The following is a 19873-nucleotide window of genomic DNA, read 5'->3' as shown; positions in this document are numbered from 1 at the left end:
GTAGGGAGAGGAAAGAGAAGAAAAAAGAAAAGAAAAAAAACAGGTGGTGTTTGGACTGTTCGGGTTAGCAGTTAAAAGTTTTAGATAAGAACTAAGAAACAAGGCAGCGAAAAATTTCATGACCATCTAGGGAACAAATCGGGGTATCTGTAGTGGGATTTCCTTGAAGTTTCCCACAGTTTCAAGCATCACCGTCTGATGTGTTGAACCGTGTGAGACCTACATTGTTTTTTAAATTTGAAAAACAATGGTGTGACGAAACACTGCCGGCAGTAGACACTGCAGGTGCAGGTACCCCGGACTCATCTGGGGAAGCAGGCTATGGAATTAAATCTCTCGCTTCTCAACCGGCTGAAGAAAAAATTTGCTCTGCCTTAGCTCCACCCATGGCAGGCCACTGACACCCCACCCCAAAATCCAAATTAATGGGACAAGGCAACACAGATCATTTCCTGTAGAAAGATTGATGTTAGTTCTGGCAAATTATCAGTATTGAGTATCAGAAGCCTCCAGGCAGTAAAGATTATATCCACACACTCACGTTATGAGATGCATCAAGTTAAATTGTCCTCCGCCTCAAGTTGTTTGCCGAATTTTTTCAAGGCAAGTGAATATATTGTTTTCCTTCTCACTGATGTTCCCTCCGCCACCAGCTTGACTGCCTAAAAACAGGTATAAAAAGACTTAGCCCCGTAGCCAACAAAAAATGTCCATAAATAACATACTGAGCTTATCACCAAGAAAAAGGTAAATGAACGTTAAAAAAACATATATATTACGATTATGATCACTTCTAGGCTCAAAGTTATTTAATAAGAGGTAAGTTTGGAAGACAAGTACAGATTGCTGGAACTCCAAATGAAAATCAGAAGGAAAAAAAAGTTGAATATGTATACGAGAGTATAGATAGTGCTATCACTTGCTGTATCAACCACCCTAGTCAATATATCCCCATCCTGTTGCGGTTAGCTCAAAACTAGCATCAAGTTTAAAATTGGCTAACCTACTCATACATCTTGATAGCAACTAAGAAGAATCTGCAAAAGTAAACTGAACAACTACCATTGACACAGAGTAACTTGAGATTTACAATACTGAATTTTTTATTAAAAAAAGTCATTACCGATGAAAGACTATGACCACTGGATATCAAATCCCTCAATTCATTCTCTAGTTGACATTCTGATGGACTTTCAACAGCAAGTTTTTCCTTCCCTTCGATCAAGAGAGTGATTTCTCCCTTAGGTTGGTGCATTGAGAATGCTTCTTTAGCTTCTGCCAGAGAACCACGCCAAAACTGACAAGGCATTGTCTTTCTTCATTATTCAAGGATGATATGATCACAATTCAATAATTACTAAACGATATTATATAACCTAAATTGAACCAGAAATATATTTTCCAAAATATGCCAGTATGTCATATGTTAGCATTTGTAAGACAAGAAGCATTATTGACAAATAAGGCTTAAAGGAGTAAGTCATTTCTGTGTTAATGCATGCCTAGAAACCTAACTAATAACTTATGTGAAGCCTACCTCTTCATGTATTTTTGTCATCTCACGAGCGATGACGCACCATCTGCAATGCAATAAAATAAATTATCACAACAGGAGGTATAATACTTTTCAACTTCTAAATGAAATGTTGGAAATGTGAAGGTTATACTAGAAGTAAAGAGTTGGGAAGAAAAAAAAATATTGTTTGATTCAAGGAATTGTATTCTGGTACTGAACCCAAAAGACATACAGCAATATAAAAAAAAAAAAACACATGCACCTTGGTCATACCATGAAGTCACAACCTTAAAGAGGTAAAACTACATGAAAGATAACACTATTATCGAGCTTTAATCCTTCATTTTAGACTTGGAATCAATTTTTTTTTGAAAGGTTTAGGGCTCTAAACATAGCCTGATGCTAATCGAGAAACATTAGATTGCTTAAATTTTAAATAATTTAACATATCCTAGTTTTGGTTCCTCGATGCATAGGTACTTGGTTACATCTGACTTACATGCCATTACAAAGTACTAAACAACTATGACTGAAAATTGAGAAATCCTTCTCAACTTCATAATGCCGTAGACCAAAAGAAAGCACCATATTACCAACTTCACTGCTAAATGCTTTGAAATATGAGGTATAATCATGAAAAGGAGAAACAAGCTGTAGTTCATAGTGATTTATATTTTATAACCCAAGGCACTAAGCCAAATTTCTGAGAATCCTTTTAACCGAAATAATATTGCAAAATTATCTGCCTGTATCATCATCATCCAACTTTATGAATGTTTCACCTGCTTGTACAGTACTACAAACAACAACTTCAGTCCAGGAAAAAAAAGAATTATGGAGGAAAAGTATACTTCTGTGGAGATTGCATTAATGACTCACATTGTACAAGGTCAAAAATATTTATTGATCCATAAAAAAAGTCAGTAGAAGAGAGAATAATAAAGCAAAGTAAAACAATCATTTACCTTGAATCGCCAAAAACTGAGGTAGTTTCTTCAAGAAACTGACAAAGTTTGTGTGGAGGAACATAAAATATTTGTGTTGCAGCCTCCTCCGCAGAAACCATCAGCCTATCTCTCCTTGATCCAGCATGTTTAGGAAGAAATCCAACTGCAGCAGAGCATGTTATGTCAGTTCACAGTAATCCTGTTGATTCCATGACATTTTACAAAGTATGCTAACACAAAATTACTATTACTTCAACAAGCAATTACCAAATGTGAATTCATCAGTGGCCAACCCCGAAGCAGAAAGAGCAGCTATCAGAGCAGAAGGTCCAGGAACAGGAATAACTGGAATATTTTCATCCACACATACCTTTGCCTACATCCAGGTTCGTAATACATGTTTTTATACTCTTCATAAAATTAAAAAAACAAGTCTATGGATCAAATATTCTTTTCATAATTTGGGGGAAAGAATGCAACCCTTCCATCTAATTCGAAGCAGATATTTGAAAAGGAAAAGTGAAGCAGCACTTGCTATTCAAATATTTCATGTCATTGATTACAGTAGTAAAAGTTATCCATTCATCTTTCTTTTGCTTATTAACAGATTTGCATTGTCCAAAGTAAAATCGTATAGTTTAGAACATGAAATGGCTTCGTTCCTTTCAACTAGATTAAAATTTTGCATACAATACCAAAGAAAATTTCACACAAAAAATAAAAAATAATTAAAAAGATTGATTCTCTATGTCAAAGCTCGTGAAATTTGAGAAATCTAGTGGGTTATACTTATAGTAAAATATATTTTCCTTCCTTTGTAGCTATTCAAGTCTGATAATTATGTTGCACTAAATTATATATTATTCCTGTGAAAAGTAACTAAGTAATGTGAAATCTAATCTTTCCCCAAAATAAAAGGCACTCCAATACGCTTACTAAGTTGCTCACTCTAGTAAATGAACTGACATGCTTTTACTGCTTCCATATTTTTGAGGACATAGTATAATAAAATGATCTCACTGTTGTAGTTTTGATGACCAAAGATTGGCAAAATTATATTGTCTGATTGGAGTGTTGATGATCAAAAATAAGAAAGATAAAAGGTAAAAAAAACTCCCGTGCACAAGGCTAATGTTGTGGGCGGGGTTGTGGACAAACAGTATGTACGTAGACCTTACTCCCACATAATAAGTGGAGAGATTGTTTTTAGGAATTGAACCTGTGACTTCTATGTTGCACCACTGCAACTCTAACATTGGGATACATGTTCACCTATAACAAGCACAAGACTCCCGTAGTTGGTGGGGATGGGGCCAACCAGGATTTACACAAACCTTACCCTCACATAATATATTTAATCGTCTCGTAAACAATACAATTTTTTACAAACTATGTTTACCATCACAGTAGCAAGATTAAATATATCTAATTGTCTTGTACAACCAATCATGTTTACCACTAAACTGCCACACAGCACACCACAATTGGACACCATGACTACATAAAAATATTTACCACAATAATTCCTTAGAAAGGACTTTCTAACAGATATCCAACCTCGTGCACTGTTTTAGAAATTTTTGGTGGTTGTCATCCCTGAATTTCTGGCCCAGTGCACACAATGATACATTGAAATTGTGAAAAAAAAAACAAACTGAAACAAGTTAAGTTCCATACCCAAAAAGGACAGCACATATTGGATTATTAAAGCAACAAACAAAAGAAGAAGAGAGAGAGAGAGATGGTCACCAAAGCTGTCCCCGGATCACTAATGCCTGGTGTCCCTGCATCACTTATCAAAGCAACAATCTCTCCTTGTTTCAACCTCTTCAAAACTGTTTGTTCCCTTTGCGACTCATTGAATTTGTGATAACTCAACTGAAATCTAAAGCGCACAATTGGAATGGATGTAAACGCATAAACGCAATGAAATGGATTCATCAACAAAGTCTTAGAGACGCTTACCAGAAGAGTCTTAATATTATAATGCTGAAGCAACTTCCCTGAATGCCTAGTGTCCTCAGCAAGTATCACATCAGCTGATTTCAAGACCCGCAGTGCCCTGCAATAATGACAAATACATGTTTAACAACCTGTGATTCATCTCATGCCTAATGCAAATTTTTGAAGCTCCTCAATCCAAAGGCTTACTTGAGGAGGTACTCACTAAAAAGAATGAATACAGTTAAAAGTACTTAAAACCAATGTAGAGTCGAAACACCTAAGCAAATTGAGATTAATTTCCACTGCGAAGCTCTTGGAATGCTGCCTATATAAATCAACATTCGTTTTAAAGGAATTGAAGCAGGTACCGTAAAGTAATATCTTCAAGATTCCCAATCGGAGTTCCAACCAAGTATAAGCCAGGTTTCAGAGAGCCCTGCTCAACAAATATCACGTGAGACACTCATTGGTGCAAAAATTGTTCCCTGAAAGAAATATGTTACAGGCCATATATAATCATTTATGCCACCAGAGGGGAGAATTTCCATTGATGCTGAATATTTAACCAACAAAAACAAGAAAACACAAGCGCACCAAATGGAACCGATTAACCAGAACCAGACAGAGTCTAAAAGAAACCAGTGAAACACAGGAGTGATGCGTCTTACAGATTTTGATGGTCCAACGGGGACAGTATCGGCGGCCTCGAGTGAAACGTGAGAGTTGGAACAAAAAGAAGAAACGCCTTTGTTAGGGTTGAAGAATCGAGGTTTGGAAGAAGCGAAATCAGTTGAGGACCGCAGTAAATTGGGTAATTTAGTCCGCCATGAAAGGCTAGTAGCGAGAGAGAGTGCCATTGAAGGAATTAGTCGCACCAGCATCTGATACGCAGGAGGTGACGCGGTGGTAATTGTAAATAGACCACAACGTTTCGGCTCTAGTATTGCAGGTCTTCGCTTACGACGACGTTTTTGACTTTTTCGCGGAGAAGGAAGCAGTACGACATCGTTTGCACACCGAGTGGCGGGCCGCCACAAAATCACAAGGGTTTCATTCGTTCCCGCTTTTATTTTGTTCATTACGGCCTGTTTGGTGGAGCTTTATCGCTGCGTTTAAATTAGACCAAATGAAGCTATTCTAGTATTCTTCATGGCCATTGTTATAATTTAATTTGACTCAATTCAATTAACCTGAGGTATTGTTTGCTCTGGATCCAAGACTCGAACCATTCAATTCACTTAACGTATTATTTGATCTAAGCACAAGGCCCGCATGATTCATCACTAAATACGCCTCAAATGTTATGAAAATGGATCATCCTTCTATCATTTCGGTTTGACTTTGCCAAATCGATATGGGATATTTAAACATCATGGAGAAGACGATCACTTGAGCCAGTGGTGCTTCTACTCATTTTTATCCGATTTATTGAAAACCTGTATAATTAATCTTAATCGAGTAAGCAAATATATAATTAAGCTCCGAAATGAAAAGTGGATAACTCATCTTGGTATGGTGTTCTTTACTTCTTTGCGTCTCAAAGGGAGAGCAAATATGAGCTTATAACTATTTGCACTTGTTGAGGAAGATCTAAATTGGGAACGCCATCATATCCAAAACCAAAAGAGAGAAACATATATAGTTACACCATTCACAGCAAGGAAAATGTAGACAGGGGTGGCAGACCTTTGGGGGCCAATTTCCCACTGCCCCTCTGATAAATATCATCCAAAGGCTATCATTTTTATCCACGGATAATACATAATGTATCAGACCTTATCGTCGTGGAACCACCATCTAGTTTCCTTGGGGGATCTTCCATTCCGACAGTTCTTTACATAGCGGTCATTATCAGGTGGCCGTTGCTGCATCACGATAGAGTACATGAGTGATGCCCAAATACTAGTTGTTCTAACATATGCAAGTATGCAAGTAGATTATAAAACAAGAAATGAGAAAAAGCTTAAAAGCCAAAAACATTTCAACCAAACCTTCACAGTTGAGCTTGACAACATAGAGAGAATGCTGATGCAGATGGAATTAACAGTCATGGCGGGGGACCACGAATCGTAAAGAATATCTACAAATACAGAGGACAGTCCTTAGGTAACAGCTTACAAGACAATGCAAAAAAGTTATGCATGCTTTAATAGTTTCAGATATGGACCTATCAAGGACAGCTGACCACAAGCACTCTTTTGCAGAAGGAACCAAAAGTTAAAATTAAGAAAAAATAAAAAAGAAAAACAAACCAACTCTCCTTAACATCATTATTCTATAGATAATCATTTGAACCACGGACACGCATAGCAACTAGCTGATGCGTATGGGAACAAATTGATTAATATGCAATATAAACTTCTTTGGGTTCTCCTCAACCTTGTACTCAACTAGTCAACTTGAACAGAAAAATAAGGAAGATTTGATTTTCTTCCCCTCTTGATTTTTCAACAACATACGTAGTAGAATGTCTCGGCATTGAGGAAATTCGCAGTGTAAGCAATGGTGTTAAAGAATCCCTAAGCAGAGAATAGAAAAATCTAAACATATCTAAAAGATGTAAACTACGGGCCAGCAGGGTCCATTTTTTTTAAACAGCTTTACATATACTAACATTTAAATAATTTGTAGATGGGGGCACATGAGGATGAACACACAACAACACCCAAATGAACACACATATGAGACTCTCAGTTGTAAATCATCGCAAAATCAGATATCTGCCCAATAGTACATGCTTACTCCAGGTAACCTCTGATAAGCATTATTACCTCACAGTTCCCCCAAATCTTTATTTTACACGATAATGCATGGCTAATAACTTCTAAACAAACTTTTAGATAATAATTGTCAAGCATGAAAATTCTAAAATACAACATAGGAAGTATGGACAAAAACAAAGTCAGGGATATCTCGTTGAGACAGAGTTAAAAGCCAGACTTGGCACACTTTAGTCCGTCAAGATTGATTGTTGTAAAAATTCTCACCTGACCATTTTAAGAGTAGGAAGAAAATGAGTAAATGACCCATTTTACTCATCGCCTCTTGCTTATCTCTCTCAAGTCGAAACACTGACCCTATATATCATTCTCACCCCTAGGTCCCTTGTCTCTTTTCAGAGAATCAGAATATAAGTAAGCCTAAAACAGTGTCACTCTTTCCCCTCCATCCTTCTCTCTTTGAATCTCAAAGTAACTGAACCCTTGATCCCACTGTACAAAAATCAACATTCAGAACACTGAAGAAATTACTAAACCAGATCATGGGTTTGAACTTCACAGCAAACACTCAGTATAGGCAAGCTCAGAAGGGTGGCAAGGAGAAGCCAGGTTTCCAAGAAGAAGGCAATAAAAGAAAGACAACTTAGACATGGCATATCTGAATAATGTCAGAAGCCTATCCAGCGGTGCTTGAATGAAAACAGAAAGGGGAAGAATATGTCCATTCTTCCAAGAGTACCACGGTGTTCAATTTAAAGAGGAAAGACTAGGCTTAGATCTGCCACCTCAAAGGCCATCAGGGATGGCTTTGCCTCAGCAAGAATATGTAATATTTGCTTGTACAGGAAATTTAACATGCACTATGTAACACAAGGAGCTCTCATAAATTGAAACCTCAATTTTTAACGACCCTACATTCACTAAAAAAAGTGATATCCCCAAACAAAGGATAAATTGAAGCCTAATAGCCACCATCAGAAACAATTTTAAGAACCAATGGGGCCACATTCAGAAGTAACAGGCACATGTACCGCACTCAAGCAAAAAGTACAATAAATCAGCCAACAACTTCATGCAAAACAGGAGTCCAAAGTGCGTAATATTGTGCCACACAAATCTTGTTAAAGAACAAAAATAACAGCAAAGAGGGATAATATTTATGAACTCAAATTGCACCTGCAAGTGGCATACATCAATCTCCTTAGATATCAAAATTGCAAATTGGCACTAAACAAACCATTTGGTCAAACATACTTTTAAGGAAATTTATGCTACTTCCACGTTCAGATTTTTCCTGGTAACATAAAATGAAACACGAGCTTCTATCAAACATTGGAGAAGAAAAAACAAACAACGAGATCCAGTTCAAGAGCCCAAACGACACATAAGCACATAAAGGAAGATCCTATTTACCTATACTGAAGATCTATTACCACATGAATCAACCATATATGTAATTATGTATTTATATCTACATCTGCATTTTATATGTCACAGTCATATAATCATTTGAAGAACGCAAGGAACACTTCACAAATGTCCAAAACAAAAATAGGGGCAAAGAGCCAAAGAGGAAAGGACAAGATCTGATAGCTGAGAAGTGAGAACTAATCCACCACATAGACCAAGTTTTCAAGCCAACAACAATATTTATTAGTTGGAAAAAAATTTTGCTCTGAAAAGACCACCAAAACCAATCGCAATACCTAGACAAATATGGCCATTGCTGTAAATGTGAGGATGTAAAGGAGCCGGAGGGACAAACACCACCTGTTTAACATCATGAAAAAATGAGGGAAAATCAAAAGTATTACTGCAACAAAATTCATCAATTAAATCAGTACCCTATGCCTAGAAAGCTAACAAAGAAAGAACCCAACAAGGAAAGAACCCGCAACTTCGACAGCCAAAGTATTTAAAAGTTAGACTCTAGAAAGAAATTCAAATTTCCCATATAAATATAATTCCAAGATTGTCAGGGCAACCAAACGGAAAATACGTATGCGTATAAGAAGGGATAAATACTTGAGGTGCTTCCATAGGGTAATGCTCAGGAAAATCTACTTGAAGCTGATACGTTTCATTCGCATACAGAGTCCCTGGAGCTCCGTTGACTTCAATTATCCATCTATACAAACAATAAAAATCAGTACAATATAAAATACAATTATAAGGAACACGAATTCGAAGACGTTACCTCTGAATGTTATCTGTGACTTTGTGTTTGAATCCCGCTGGAGGATTCATTTGCCATTCGACGAGCTCTTTCTGCAATCTGTTACAGGCGATCTTGCTTAAAGCCTACGCAAAAATCAATGTCAAAATAAAAGGAAAAACAAATTAGGGTATACGCATAAAAAATCATATATACATGCGTATGTAAGCATAGGAGCTACGAAGAGAGAGTGTGAGAGAGATGTAGAACCTTGCGTGACGGAGCGGAGGAGCTGGTCATGGCTTCCACGGCAAGAGAGAGAAAAAAAAAAGGGGGGCCGTCTGGGTGTCCTTCGATGGGAATAAGAAGAGACAACAGGGGCAATTGGGCAAATTTATGTTCTACTGTGATTGGTCAAGATTAGTGTGAATATTGTCGATCGTGATTCCTTTCTATCCCCACCTGTACATGTTGACATCAGATGGGATTCTGAGGAATCACAAAAAAGATAAAGCTGGGCAGATGGAGTGGGGATGATTGAATGAAGCACTCAGATTTTGCCACGTAGCATACTGCAATAATCAACTTAAAAAAAAAACTCATCCTCGACACGGTCACATTAGATTCTATTCAGCATAAAAAAATCTCGGGCACGAATCCTCCCGTCCCACACGCACTAGATAATACGGGGCTTTTGACCCATGGGGCAGCTCTAAAGTGATTTGTTGAACGTGGGATGTTGAATCTATGACCTCGTCTTTTACATGAGTTAATCCCGTCAATTTCCCTGCCAACTTCCTTGGAGTTTGATGATAAATTACCTGGTGTTGAAAGATGCGCACTAGTTTGTGGGCGAAGTTGGGGACAAACAAGACGTACGTAGATTTTACCCTCACAATCTCACATAATATGTGAAAATGTTATTTTTAAGAATTGAATATGTGATCTCTAAATTAGAGCATTAGGAGGGGTGATAAAATGTAGGAGATAAAATATATTAATGATATGTATAGCATCATTCCAACTAGGGGTGGCAAAAATTCGGTTTCATGTCGGACAACAGCATGTGTTTACGAAATATTTATATGTCCTGACCCTAACATTGATTGAATTTCAGGCATACTTAATTGACCAAACTCGTATTGATTTAAATTTGGACAACTAAATCGGACAATAATCTAATCCGGATTAGGGTTCGGACAAAAATTTTGTGTTTGGACTCGAATTTCGGACATATAACTTACTTCTAAACTTGGTTTATTTCGGGTTGGACAAATTCGGTCATCCGGACTGGATAAACTCCTGCAGTTGTATTTGTCATAGTCAAAATAATTTAGTTGCATCATGATATAGATTGAAAGAAGTTGTGAGCGAATGCAGATGCCTGGTCCTGCCTAATATAGATAGATTGAACATGCTATTATTGGCACAAGATATGACTTCCTTTGATCATAAGCTAATCTCCAGTGTATATCATGTCATTTTTAGGTCACAATATGATCTCATTGAAAACAATTGCAGTGAAGAATGACCAGATAATCTTTCCCACCAATTCAATGTTCATGATCTGCATTGCCTTCTCTGGTCATGGAGACATCAGAGAGTGGTGGATTTGAGTCTTCAGAAGAGTCTGCAAACTCTTCTCTATACATCTCTTCTATCATGGGCTTCCACAACCTTACTCTTGCATTTATGAACCAGTTTGAGACCTGCAGTATATAAGAACCAATAACATCATCATCAATGTCACACACTATAGCCAGTTTTGAAAGAGTTGAAGAATATACAGAGCGGAACGACAGGAAAAACAAGGTTGATCCAAGGCATCACCTGGTTCTTGGTCAGGCCTGTTTGGGATGCCAGTATTAGCTTCTCGGAGTCATTTGGATACCTATTTCAGAAGCATAACAATGTCAGTAGTAATACAGCATATGTACACAGCCATGCAATTGGAGAGCCTATTTAAGCACTTACGGGTGCAGGAAATGTTCGAAGAGCCAGGAGCGAAGGAGGATGACAGAGCTCTCCGGGAGACCTCTAATAGGCCTCCATGTTTGTCTTTGGCTTTGGATCATTCCAAGCTGTTGTAGAGACAAACGGTTATGTCTATTCTCCCTATCAAGCAAACTAAGCTGTGACAATCCCCTGCTGTTTTCTGGTGTAAACTTTCTCCTCGCTGAATCGATTTGATAAATTATGGCATCTCTCAAGCTGCAAAAATGCCTTGACATGGCTTGGAGTGCCAGAGCAGTATATGGTTTGGCTGTTCCTAGACCTGATATCAGTTCAAATGAGGATACCACTTCTTCTAATTGATGGTAGTATTTCTCATATCTCTTCTCAACCTGAAAATTCATGAAAGTTTAAACAATTTCCAACATAATAATGAGAAAGAATTTGCAGGATTTTGATACCTACCTCTTCTAGCAAGGTGAAAAGCTTTGCGAGTTTAACCTGAATTTCGTCTTTCTGAGCTGATAAGATGCCATTATTGTACAATTCTGCTCTCAGTTCAGAAGGAAGTCCTCTGCCTCCACAACACAATTTCTCAACATATTTTTCATTACTTATTTCTACAGCCTTTCCACTGACACTGACAATTTCCTCTAAAAGAGACTGAACTGGTCTTAGAAATCTTGAATTCCCTATAGCAGCAGCAATGGATGCCGATCCATGAGAAGTGGCTCGAGATTTAGTGAGCGAGTTCGAGGATGAAGCAAATGCACTACCCATAAAAGAATAATCACCCATCACTGGTTCTACTGCTGGACTACAAGTTTCACTTGATTCTTCTCCAGAAATGAAGTAATTCAGACTCATAAGATCAGAATTTAATGACCTCTGCCTGTATTGGACTGAAGGAACCAGCATCCCAGAATTGAGAGACAAGGAGAGCCTTTGAGCTTGGTGATTAGGCTCATTTGCTGCTCCAAGAAGATCCATTAAGTGCCTGGTGTGGCTCATCTCAGTTTCCTCTGCTACCGACTTAGCTTGAGCAAGGTCCATTGACCTTGACACTCTTTCTTCAAGAGACTGAATGTTAGGTAACAGACCACTCCCTCTCATTGCTGTCCCATAAGCATCAAATTGTTGGTTCAGGAATTGGTTTTGTCCAGCAATGGAGTCTGAGATGATAAATTTGTTAACAATACTAGAAGATGTATCTGGGGGTGAATCATGTGAAACCATGGTAACACTATAAATGCTAACAATAACAGCAACCCACAAGGACTTACAACTCTAAATCACTGTTCTGACAGCCATTAATGGCAGGATCAAGAATTGAAACACATTAGGAACATAATTATGTCTCAGACATGAGGGCTTGAGTTGTTTTGGTCACTGAGCAGGAAGATAGTTGGAAGTATGACCTACAGCATTCAAGTGACAATATCTACTCGTACTCCTCATCAAGAAGCAGACAGAGGTCATTCATTAAGAGGCACAAAATGATAGTTTCAATCAACAATATGAAGCAAAAAACACTTGAAATAGAGACAAGACAACCCATTAATGGTATACAGACCAGAATTAGAAATGAGGACCTGAACCAGAAGAACTACAAGCAAGAAAAACCCATCAAGAATTCATGGGAAAATGACTTCGAGAGAGATGATACAAAGAGTCTCAGCAACTTAAAAGCATAAAAAATTTACTCTTTACCAACTACTGTAAGTCCCAACAATTAAACTCCTTTCCACTATTGAGCTTAAAAAATTGAGACCCAAAAGCTCAAAGCAAGTGAAAAAGCTCCAATCTATGAGTTCTGACGTACCTTTGCTAGTTGAAAGCAGAAAGCAAATCTCTCTCTCTCTCTCTCTCTCTCTCTCTCTCTCTCTCTCTCTCTCTCTCTCTCTGTGAGTGTGAAATATGAGATACTGTAGATCTAAGCAGCCAAAAGTTATGAATCTATAGACCAACAGACCTATTCTTGTTCTTCAAAGAAAAGAAGCCAATTGGCTATGTAAAAATGCCACAAACTGACAAGGAAACAAAATGGTCCCCGGGCTTCTCTGACCATAAACCATGCAAAAGCATCAATCCCTTAGCTTTAGTGCCTGCAGTTACATTTCTTCGGGAGACTCAAAAGCCCTTCCATCTCAAAACAGTGTTAATAACTTTATCCCTCTCTCTCTCTTGTGACAGAGGAAGAGCTGTTAATATGTTAAAAATTTTCTGTTCACTGCGTTGCAGTAATCTGTAAAAAGAGAAGAAAAAGTAGGCTATCTTTTGCACACTCTGAGTTTCAAGATTGTCCACTTCTGAGCCTGTAAACAGGGGAATATGTTACTTTTTTCCCCCGTTAGATGTTGTAACCATGCAAAGAGATGGTGAAAGGACACTGAAAAACACAATCTTTTTTTTAAAAAAAAAGCTTAAAATTACAAATGGGTTCTTGTGGTGAGAAGGGCTCAGGCTTGTATCTTGTTGGGTTTGGTGTACTGACGAGACTGATTCTGGGTGTCATTGTTTTAGGGCTTTAGGTTTGGTCTGATTTAGATGCTTTAGGTAATCATTACCATCTTTGTTTGTTTATTAGGACCTTAAGAGGTCCACACCCCCACACTTGTAGGTTAAAGAGTCTGCAAACTTTGAAGACTCAACTAGTGCAGTAAATTACTAAATTCAATCGGGAGCCTATGAATCTTACCCAGAAACAAAATAATACCCAGAGAGAACAAAATGGTAAGGAAAACCACATGCACTGCCAAGGGACCAAGGAGACATGACTCTAATTGTTATTCAATGAGTCCAACTTGCAGAAATTACAAAGATTTATGACCCTTGTCACTTCTTGTTCTTTTGTCATTCACTGGCATGTCCTTTGCTAAATTTTGATCATTATATGCGCAATAATTTCTTCATAAAATCTCAAAAACTGCATACAATACAAAGTCAAAATATACATGGAACAAGATTGTATAGTTGAAAACATTCAAATTTGATCTTCTACATCCCATAACAGTATAATATTCTCATCACTAACCCGAACCCTCTACAGATGCATGCATTATTACAGACTGACATATCAGTTGATTCTTTGATATCTGATTTATTCCAGAACAAGATTGTACATTCCTTATTCAACAAGATACAGAAAACTATGTGCACATTATCATATGTTTACAATGTAACTAGTGGTTGGCATCTCTTCAAGCAGAATGCAAGCAAGATAAAGAGAACCAATGTAACATCACAGAGTATAAGTGTGTCGATTTTTCGAAAACTTCAGACACCTTTTGACTTGAGAGATTACCCGGAAAGCCAAAGGCAAGCATTCTTTCTTTCAGACTACAAAATCATGCAAGAGATGGGAATTGCCAAACCTGTCCTGTTGCTTTCCTGAAACCACAGAATAGTAATCCACCACATCAGGTCCAACTGAGGACTCAACTGTGCTGTTATTTATACTGTTGGTGGTGGCAGCCATGGAAAACACATAATTTTCACAATGTTGTAACCCCAATGCGAGTGAGACCTCTGGAAAACCACTAAACTCGGTCATGTAATTTGTCGTAGTAGCACCCATAAGACTCCCATTAACATTCTGAGTTGGTGTGATAATTCCTTCCGAATAAAGGCTCTTGCGATCAATGTTAGATCTTGTGTCACATTGCAGCACCATAATACTCGAATCCGTCACATTATCCCCATGATCCCCAGTTTGGAACAATGTTCTTGGCATTTGTTCATTCATTTCAAAATAAGGAACGTGACTAGTCTTTAAGTCATGGACTTGCTCATTTTCTTCAGTTGTGGATATCACACTATCCTGCAATCCTTCCCCCCTATCCTCCGATGCCAAGACATCTTTCCCATGTGCTTCAGATGCATCCTCTGAAGAAGGTTTAGAGTTCACCTCTGAATCTCCGAATTCTTCCTTATGCATCTCCTCAACCATGGGTTTCCAAAGACGCACCCGTGCATTTATGAACCAATTTGCTACCTGATTTAAATACAACATTAATAATCTTGCAACAAGAACCGTTTCTTCAAGATCTAGAAAAAAAAAAAAAAATCACAAGCCAGGATAAAAGTTCAGGTGTCTGGTTGAGTTTAGACCCCAAATTCAAGATTCAACAAAGAAATCATTGCACCATTTTTTTTTTATCACTTACTGATAAGTGATAATTGAATAGTCAGGTACTCAGGTATCTATATTTCATATTTTTTTTTCCCTCTCACCTGGTTTCTGGTCAAGCCTGTCTGCCTAGATAGCATGATTTTCTCCGAATCGCTTGGATAGCTGGTGAAAAACCAAAATCACGATTAGTGGAGAAATTCTTTGGTATAAGAAATCAAATTCGGAAATTAGGGTTGGGAATGTACGGATTAAGGAAATGCTCAAATAGCCAAGCTCGAAGGATTGAAACAGAGTTCTCAGGAAGTCCTCTCTGTGGTCTCCAAGCATGTCGCATCACACCAAGCTGCTGAAGAGCCTTCTGTTGTCTCAGTTGATGGTCAACATAACGGAGTCGAGGTATTACTTTCTGACCACTTAGTGAAGCATCTTGTTCGCCGAGGCTTCTCTGAATCACTTGTATCTGACCATCGATTGCATCACACAGACAGCGGAACTGGCGGGAAATTGTTTGGAGGGCGAGTGTCGTGTATGATTTAGCTGCCCCGCGAGAAGCTACCATGTCAAATGATGAAACCAAAATTTGAATTTGATGGTAATATTGTTTGTATCTTCTATTTGCCTACAAGAAACATTCAGAAATTCCATCAAAACAACTGCAGCTCTGTAGAAATACAGACAAAGAGACTACTATGTTCACACAATGGATGTTAAAGTGAAGTTATTACGCCATGAGGCAGCTAATTTGAATCGTAATACCATGGTCCGAAGCTAGTTTCCATAGAGAGATTTTCACAAATATTTTACCAAGAGTTCAATACTGTCCAGTGCTTTTTCTCCTCTCAGAGCAAAAACTATCCCTCACTTCCACTTATCATGCAACACTAGAAACCTTTATTGAATTGCCTACAGATGTGCCATTAGAAAGGTAATCATAGAAGGATCATAAAATTTATGAAAAGCTAGCTAATATTTTAGAGTTCAGCATGAAGTTTCCAGCTTTCGGCAGGTAATACTTCTTTCACCAGCTAATATTTCATTTTAGCAACTCCTAAACACTGCAGTAGTTTTGCTTTGACTGAAGTGAGAATCAGTGCAGGCATCTGAATAAACCAAATCGTTTCTTTTGGATGACTATTTTCTGAATGATTCCTCAAGGAAGCTATTCGAATTATATTGAAGAAAAGGCATCTATATGGTTCAAAATTTAATAAAAACTGATGATAATTAGTTATACTTTATGAGTGTAGACTGTAAGTAGATTTAAGTAACATATCATGGAAATAAAGGACTAATAAAGCATTAAAATAAAATGAAAAAAAATGTCCACACAGGTAGCACAATCATTGCAGCAGTGAGCTCACCTCATCCAACAAGGATAGAAGTTTTGTCTTCTTGTTCTGCAAATCCTGCCTTTCTGCAGGCGATAGTTCAGAAGAGGAGTTGGTAGCTGATTCACTGGGGTTCGAGGGTTCTCGCTGCATAGATTGACTGCTAGTTCTCCCATCAATTTCTTTCTCACAGGAGTTTTGATGATTATTTGATTCTGGCTGCTTTGCATCCTTTTGGATACCAACCACTTCATTGAGTAACTGCTGAGCTGCCTTGAGATGTTTGGAATTCAAAATAGGATTTGCAAAACTTGATGGTCCTTGTAAATATGTATCAGAACGCATATCTTTTTGGTTTGTTGAGTACTGAGGATTGCCCCAAGCCACTAATTTGGTACAAATTTTGTCACTGCCGTCAAAATCTGATGCCAAACATTGAGAATACCTCAACTCCTTTCTTTGATTGCTCTCATCTGCATAAAAAGACGATGTTTCCTTCCCTGACATTGGAAGAGAAGCACTCACCAATGAAGGCAAACCCAGGTTTGGGTACTGGTACTGACTTGAAGGCATTAAAACTCCAGATGGTATCTGCATACCAAGGCTCAAAGATAAAACATGGGATTGAAAATTCTGTTCACCATTTCGAATGTCTAGTCGTGTCCTTGAAATCACATGGGAATCCCCTCTTACAGAGTCACCTACAGCACTTTCCTCAGCAGTGCCTAATTGGTCATTGATGGAATGCACACTCATACTGTCGCTTGTAGGTGGAACGAATGCCATCTCATTTATACCTCTCAGAGATGCAATTTCAACACATCCAAGGGGAGAAAAAGAACTCCCACGCAGGAGATTTGAGTATGCCCCGGAGGAAGAAGCTTGATTCAGGTACACTGATTTGTTATTGTTATGGGAAGAAGGCTCAGGATAAGAAGCAAGTTTCTGGTCCCCTTGGTATGTTGTTTCCAGGTTGTCCACCTGGTTGCTAAGAGTTGGATAATAAGCAGCCATTTATTGCTTCTGCTGCAACACAACCCATGGTCCCACAAATTAAATGATCAATAAAGGATTGGTCATTCAGCAATTAAATATAAACAGATCAAAGGTATGGAAAAAAACTTCAGAAATCTTTCACATTGTCAAGCTGACACAAATTCCAGCCAGAATCACAGTGTTGCATACGACAGAACAGGGATAGTAAAACCAAACTCCACTATTAGTTATATTCCTTTTATAAGAAAACACAGTTACACAAAAAGAAAGAGCAATGAAGAGAGTTAAAACAGATTTTAGAGTGAAAAAACACCATAAAGACTCTAATATTGACCTACTATACTAGAACAGTAGAATCCAAGAACATTTTGGCCTGAGGCTGATGATTCTGTTAACAACGTTGTTCCATTCAGTTCACTACTTAACATTTACTCAATAAAACCACAACAAAATGGCACACCAATTTAAACTTCATTTAGACAAAAAAACCCAGACAATCTCACAGTATAGTGATTTATTCAAACAATTCCACATCCTATTACAAATAAAAGGCAAGCCGCGAGTACCAATTTTATCGCTCAAACCTAGTTTCCAGAAAAGAAAACCAGTTAGAACACATGTAACCTTCCTATTTCAACCCTTCTTCCCAATTCAGATGATGATCACCAGGTTCATCCCATAATACTGGATGCTCAAAAATATCAAAAACCCAATATTAAAGCATGAAGCAACCCAAAATCAGAACCCATATATATATAAACAAGTTTGATCAACAATATCAAAAACCCTTATTAACCAAGACAAGAAAAGAATCCCTGAATCCACAAAATCCAATAGCATAAAACACAAATTTTTTTGCAATAAGTTGGTCTCTGTAATCATAATCGGCTACTCCGCGTCATCATAGTCAAGTACAGGCACTTAGTTTAAAAAAAACCGAATTGAGAATCAAAAGTTCTGATCAAAAATTTAGAACAGTATCAGCAATCATTGTCAATGATCATAGATATCAAAGGAGAGGAGACCTAAAATACCTGAAAACCCTCAAAACCTGCGCCTGTGGCGGGGAGCAGAAAGGGGTTGAAAAGGATAGAGACAAAATAAGAATAAGAAAACCCAATTCCGAGGGGGATGTAATGTAATCCCAAGCAAAACCAAACCTCCTTATCATTGGAACATCGAACACCAAACCCAATAAACAATACAGGGAATCACATAATAAAATAATATAAGAGATTGACCATCCTGACAAGTTTCTGATTAAACAAAGAACATAAATGATTTCGCAACAACATTCTAATTCTAATCTATCAATCATTCTAATGTTTTCTCACGTGTGAAACCCCAAATACCCAACTAGAAAATAATTTCGCAACAAACACTGTTATGGTGGTAATGGTGGTCGTTGCTTCCTAAGTTGCTTAAGAGAGTTCAGAACCCAACCACCATCGTTTGGTAGACCTATAACCCAGTATTAAACCCCATTTTAAAGGATTAATATCTGGTATCTTGTGTGACAGAGAAGCTCTAAAAACAATTCACACATATATTTATATATATACACGCATAAATACATACAGGTGTATGTATATGAGATGGCAGCGACAGCCAGAGAGTCGTTTGTGCTGTGTGTTAGCCTTACTCGAGTAGGTGAAAGTGACAAACGCACACCTACATATGCGTATTGCTTTCTATGCTCCGCTAGCGGCTAACGGCTACCCACCCAGGGCAGACGCCCAGGGTGTACAAAGTTAAGCGAACAAAAATGACATTAAAAATTTATATAATTATGATAAATAATAATTGAAAATTAATTTACAAATACACACGATGATTTTTCATATTTTAAAATCGTTTCATGCTGATTTTATTTGAAATAACATCAAAAATGTATTTATTAATGTACACAACTAAACTATTCAGAGGCTAAGCTGGGATAAAACATATTAGGGCGGACAAACGTTGGGATCTAGGGTGGGCAAAACTAAAATTTGAGGATGGGTTGACTGTGTGTCCGTTCTTGCGGCTACTTATAGCTTAACAAGTCTCTAAATCTTCTTAAATAAAAAGTGAAAAATATTTATTTGTCAGCTATTAACTAACTAGTAGTAGGTTTCGAATCTTACCTGGGGAGATTTGATATGAATTAAAGAATTTGGAATGAAAGATTCATTTTGACCAT

General features: G+C 37.7%; 4 protein-coding genes across 8 annotated transcripts; all 4 read right to left on the bottom strand.

Annotated features, from left to right (window-relative positions):
- Nucleotides 1-49: 49 nt before the first annotated feature.
- Nucleotides 50-5501, bottom strand: LOC120009654 (ribosomal RNA small subunit methyltransferase I). The gene is made up of 10 exons (XM_038860313.1): nucleotides 5076-5501; nucleotides 4776-4843; nucleotides 4429-4525; nucleotides 4213-4341; nucleotides 2731-2839; nucleotides 2482-2626; nucleotides 1538-1580; nucleotides 1124-1297; nucleotides 542-662; nucleotides 50-452 (listed from the first exon to the last, which is right to left on the bottom strand). The coding sequence occupies exons 1-9, from the start codon at nucleotides 5484-5486 to the stop codon at nucleotides 555-557; spliced, it is 1284 nt and encodes a 427-aa protein (XP_038716241.1). The 5' UTR covers nucleotides 5487-5501; the 3' UTR covers nucleotides 50-452; nucleotides 542-554.
- Nucleotides 5502-5974: 473 nt separating this feature from the next.
- LOC120008616 (ubiquitin-conjugating enzyme 15) lies at nucleotides 5975-9713 on the bottom strand. The gene is made up of 6 exons (XM_038858992.1): nucleotides 9553-9713; nucleotides 9325-9428; nucleotides 9153-9255; nucleotides 8834-8897; nucleotides 6399-6487; nucleotides 5975-6272 (listed from the first exon to the last, which is right to left on the bottom strand). The coding sequence occupies exons 1-6, from the start codon at nucleotides 9580-9582 to the stop codon at nucleotides 6177-6179; spliced, it is 486 nt and encodes a 161-aa protein (XP_038714920.1). The 5' UTR covers nucleotides 9583-9713; the 3' UTR covers nucleotides 5975-6176.
- Nucleotides 9714-10644: 931 nt separating this feature from the next.
- Nucleotides 10645-13984, bottom strand: LOC120009428 (BEL1-like homeodomain protein 11). 3 transcript variants are annotated; one of them, XM_038860032.1, is made up of 5 exons: nucleotides 12519-13984; nucleotides 11701-12407; nucleotides 11257-11627; nucleotides 11113-11173; nucleotides 10645-10991 (listed from the first exon to the last, which is right to left on the bottom strand). In XM_038860032.1, the coding sequence occupies exons 2-5, from the start codon at nucleotides 12346-12348 to the stop codon at nucleotides 10836-10838; spliced, it is 1236 nt and encodes a 411-aa protein (XP_038715960.1). In that variant the 5' UTR covers nucleotides 12349-12407; nucleotides 12519-13984; the 3' UTR covers nucleotides 10645-10835. The 3 variants fall into 3 exon arrangements, with proteins under 3 accessions (XP_038715960.1, XP_038715961.1, XP_038715959.1); XM_038860033.1 differs by having other exon boundaries at nucleotides 13058-13101; XM_038860031.1 differs by having other exon boundaries at nucleotides 11701-13984.
- Nucleotides 13985-14186: 202 nt separating this feature from the next.
- LOC120009427 (BEL1-like homeodomain protein 3) lies at nucleotides 14187-19188 on the bottom strand. 3 transcript variants are annotated; one of them, XM_038860030.1, is made up of 5 exons: nucleotides 18726-19188; nucleotides 16729-17733; nucleotides 15613-15986; nucleotides 15469-15529; nucleotides 14187-15229 (listed from the first exon to the last, which is right to left on the bottom strand). In XM_038860030.1, exons 2-5 carry the CDS (start codon nucleotides 17707-17709, stop codon nucleotides 14570-14572), a joined length of 2076 nt encoding a protein of 691 aa, XP_038715958.1. In that variant the 5' UTR covers nucleotides 17710-17733; nucleotides 18726-19188; the 3' UTR covers nucleotides 14187-14569. The 3 variants fall into 3 exon arrangements, with proteins under 3 accessions (XP_038715958.1, XP_038715955.1, XP_038715956.1); XM_038860027.1 differs by having other exon boundaries at nucleotides 16729-17721; nucleotides 18726-19187; XM_038860028.1 differs by having other exon boundaries at nucleotides 16729-17718; nucleotides 18726-19187.
- Between the last annotated feature and the right edge of the window lie 685 nt (nucleotides 19189-19873).

The sequence above is a fragment of the Tripterygium wilfordii genome, chromosome 11 (assembly GCF_013401445.1).
Source record: "Tripterygium wilfordii isolate XIE 37 chromosome 11, ASM1340144v1, whole genome shotgun sequence".
In the NCBI taxonomy this organism is placed as follows: domain Eukaryota; kingdom Viridiplantae; phylum Streptophyta; class Magnoliopsida; order Celastrales; family Celastraceae; genus Tripterygium; species Tripterygium wilfordii.
Note: the sequence above shows the minus strand (reverse complement) of the source record. Positions and strands in the feature narration are given on the sequence as shown.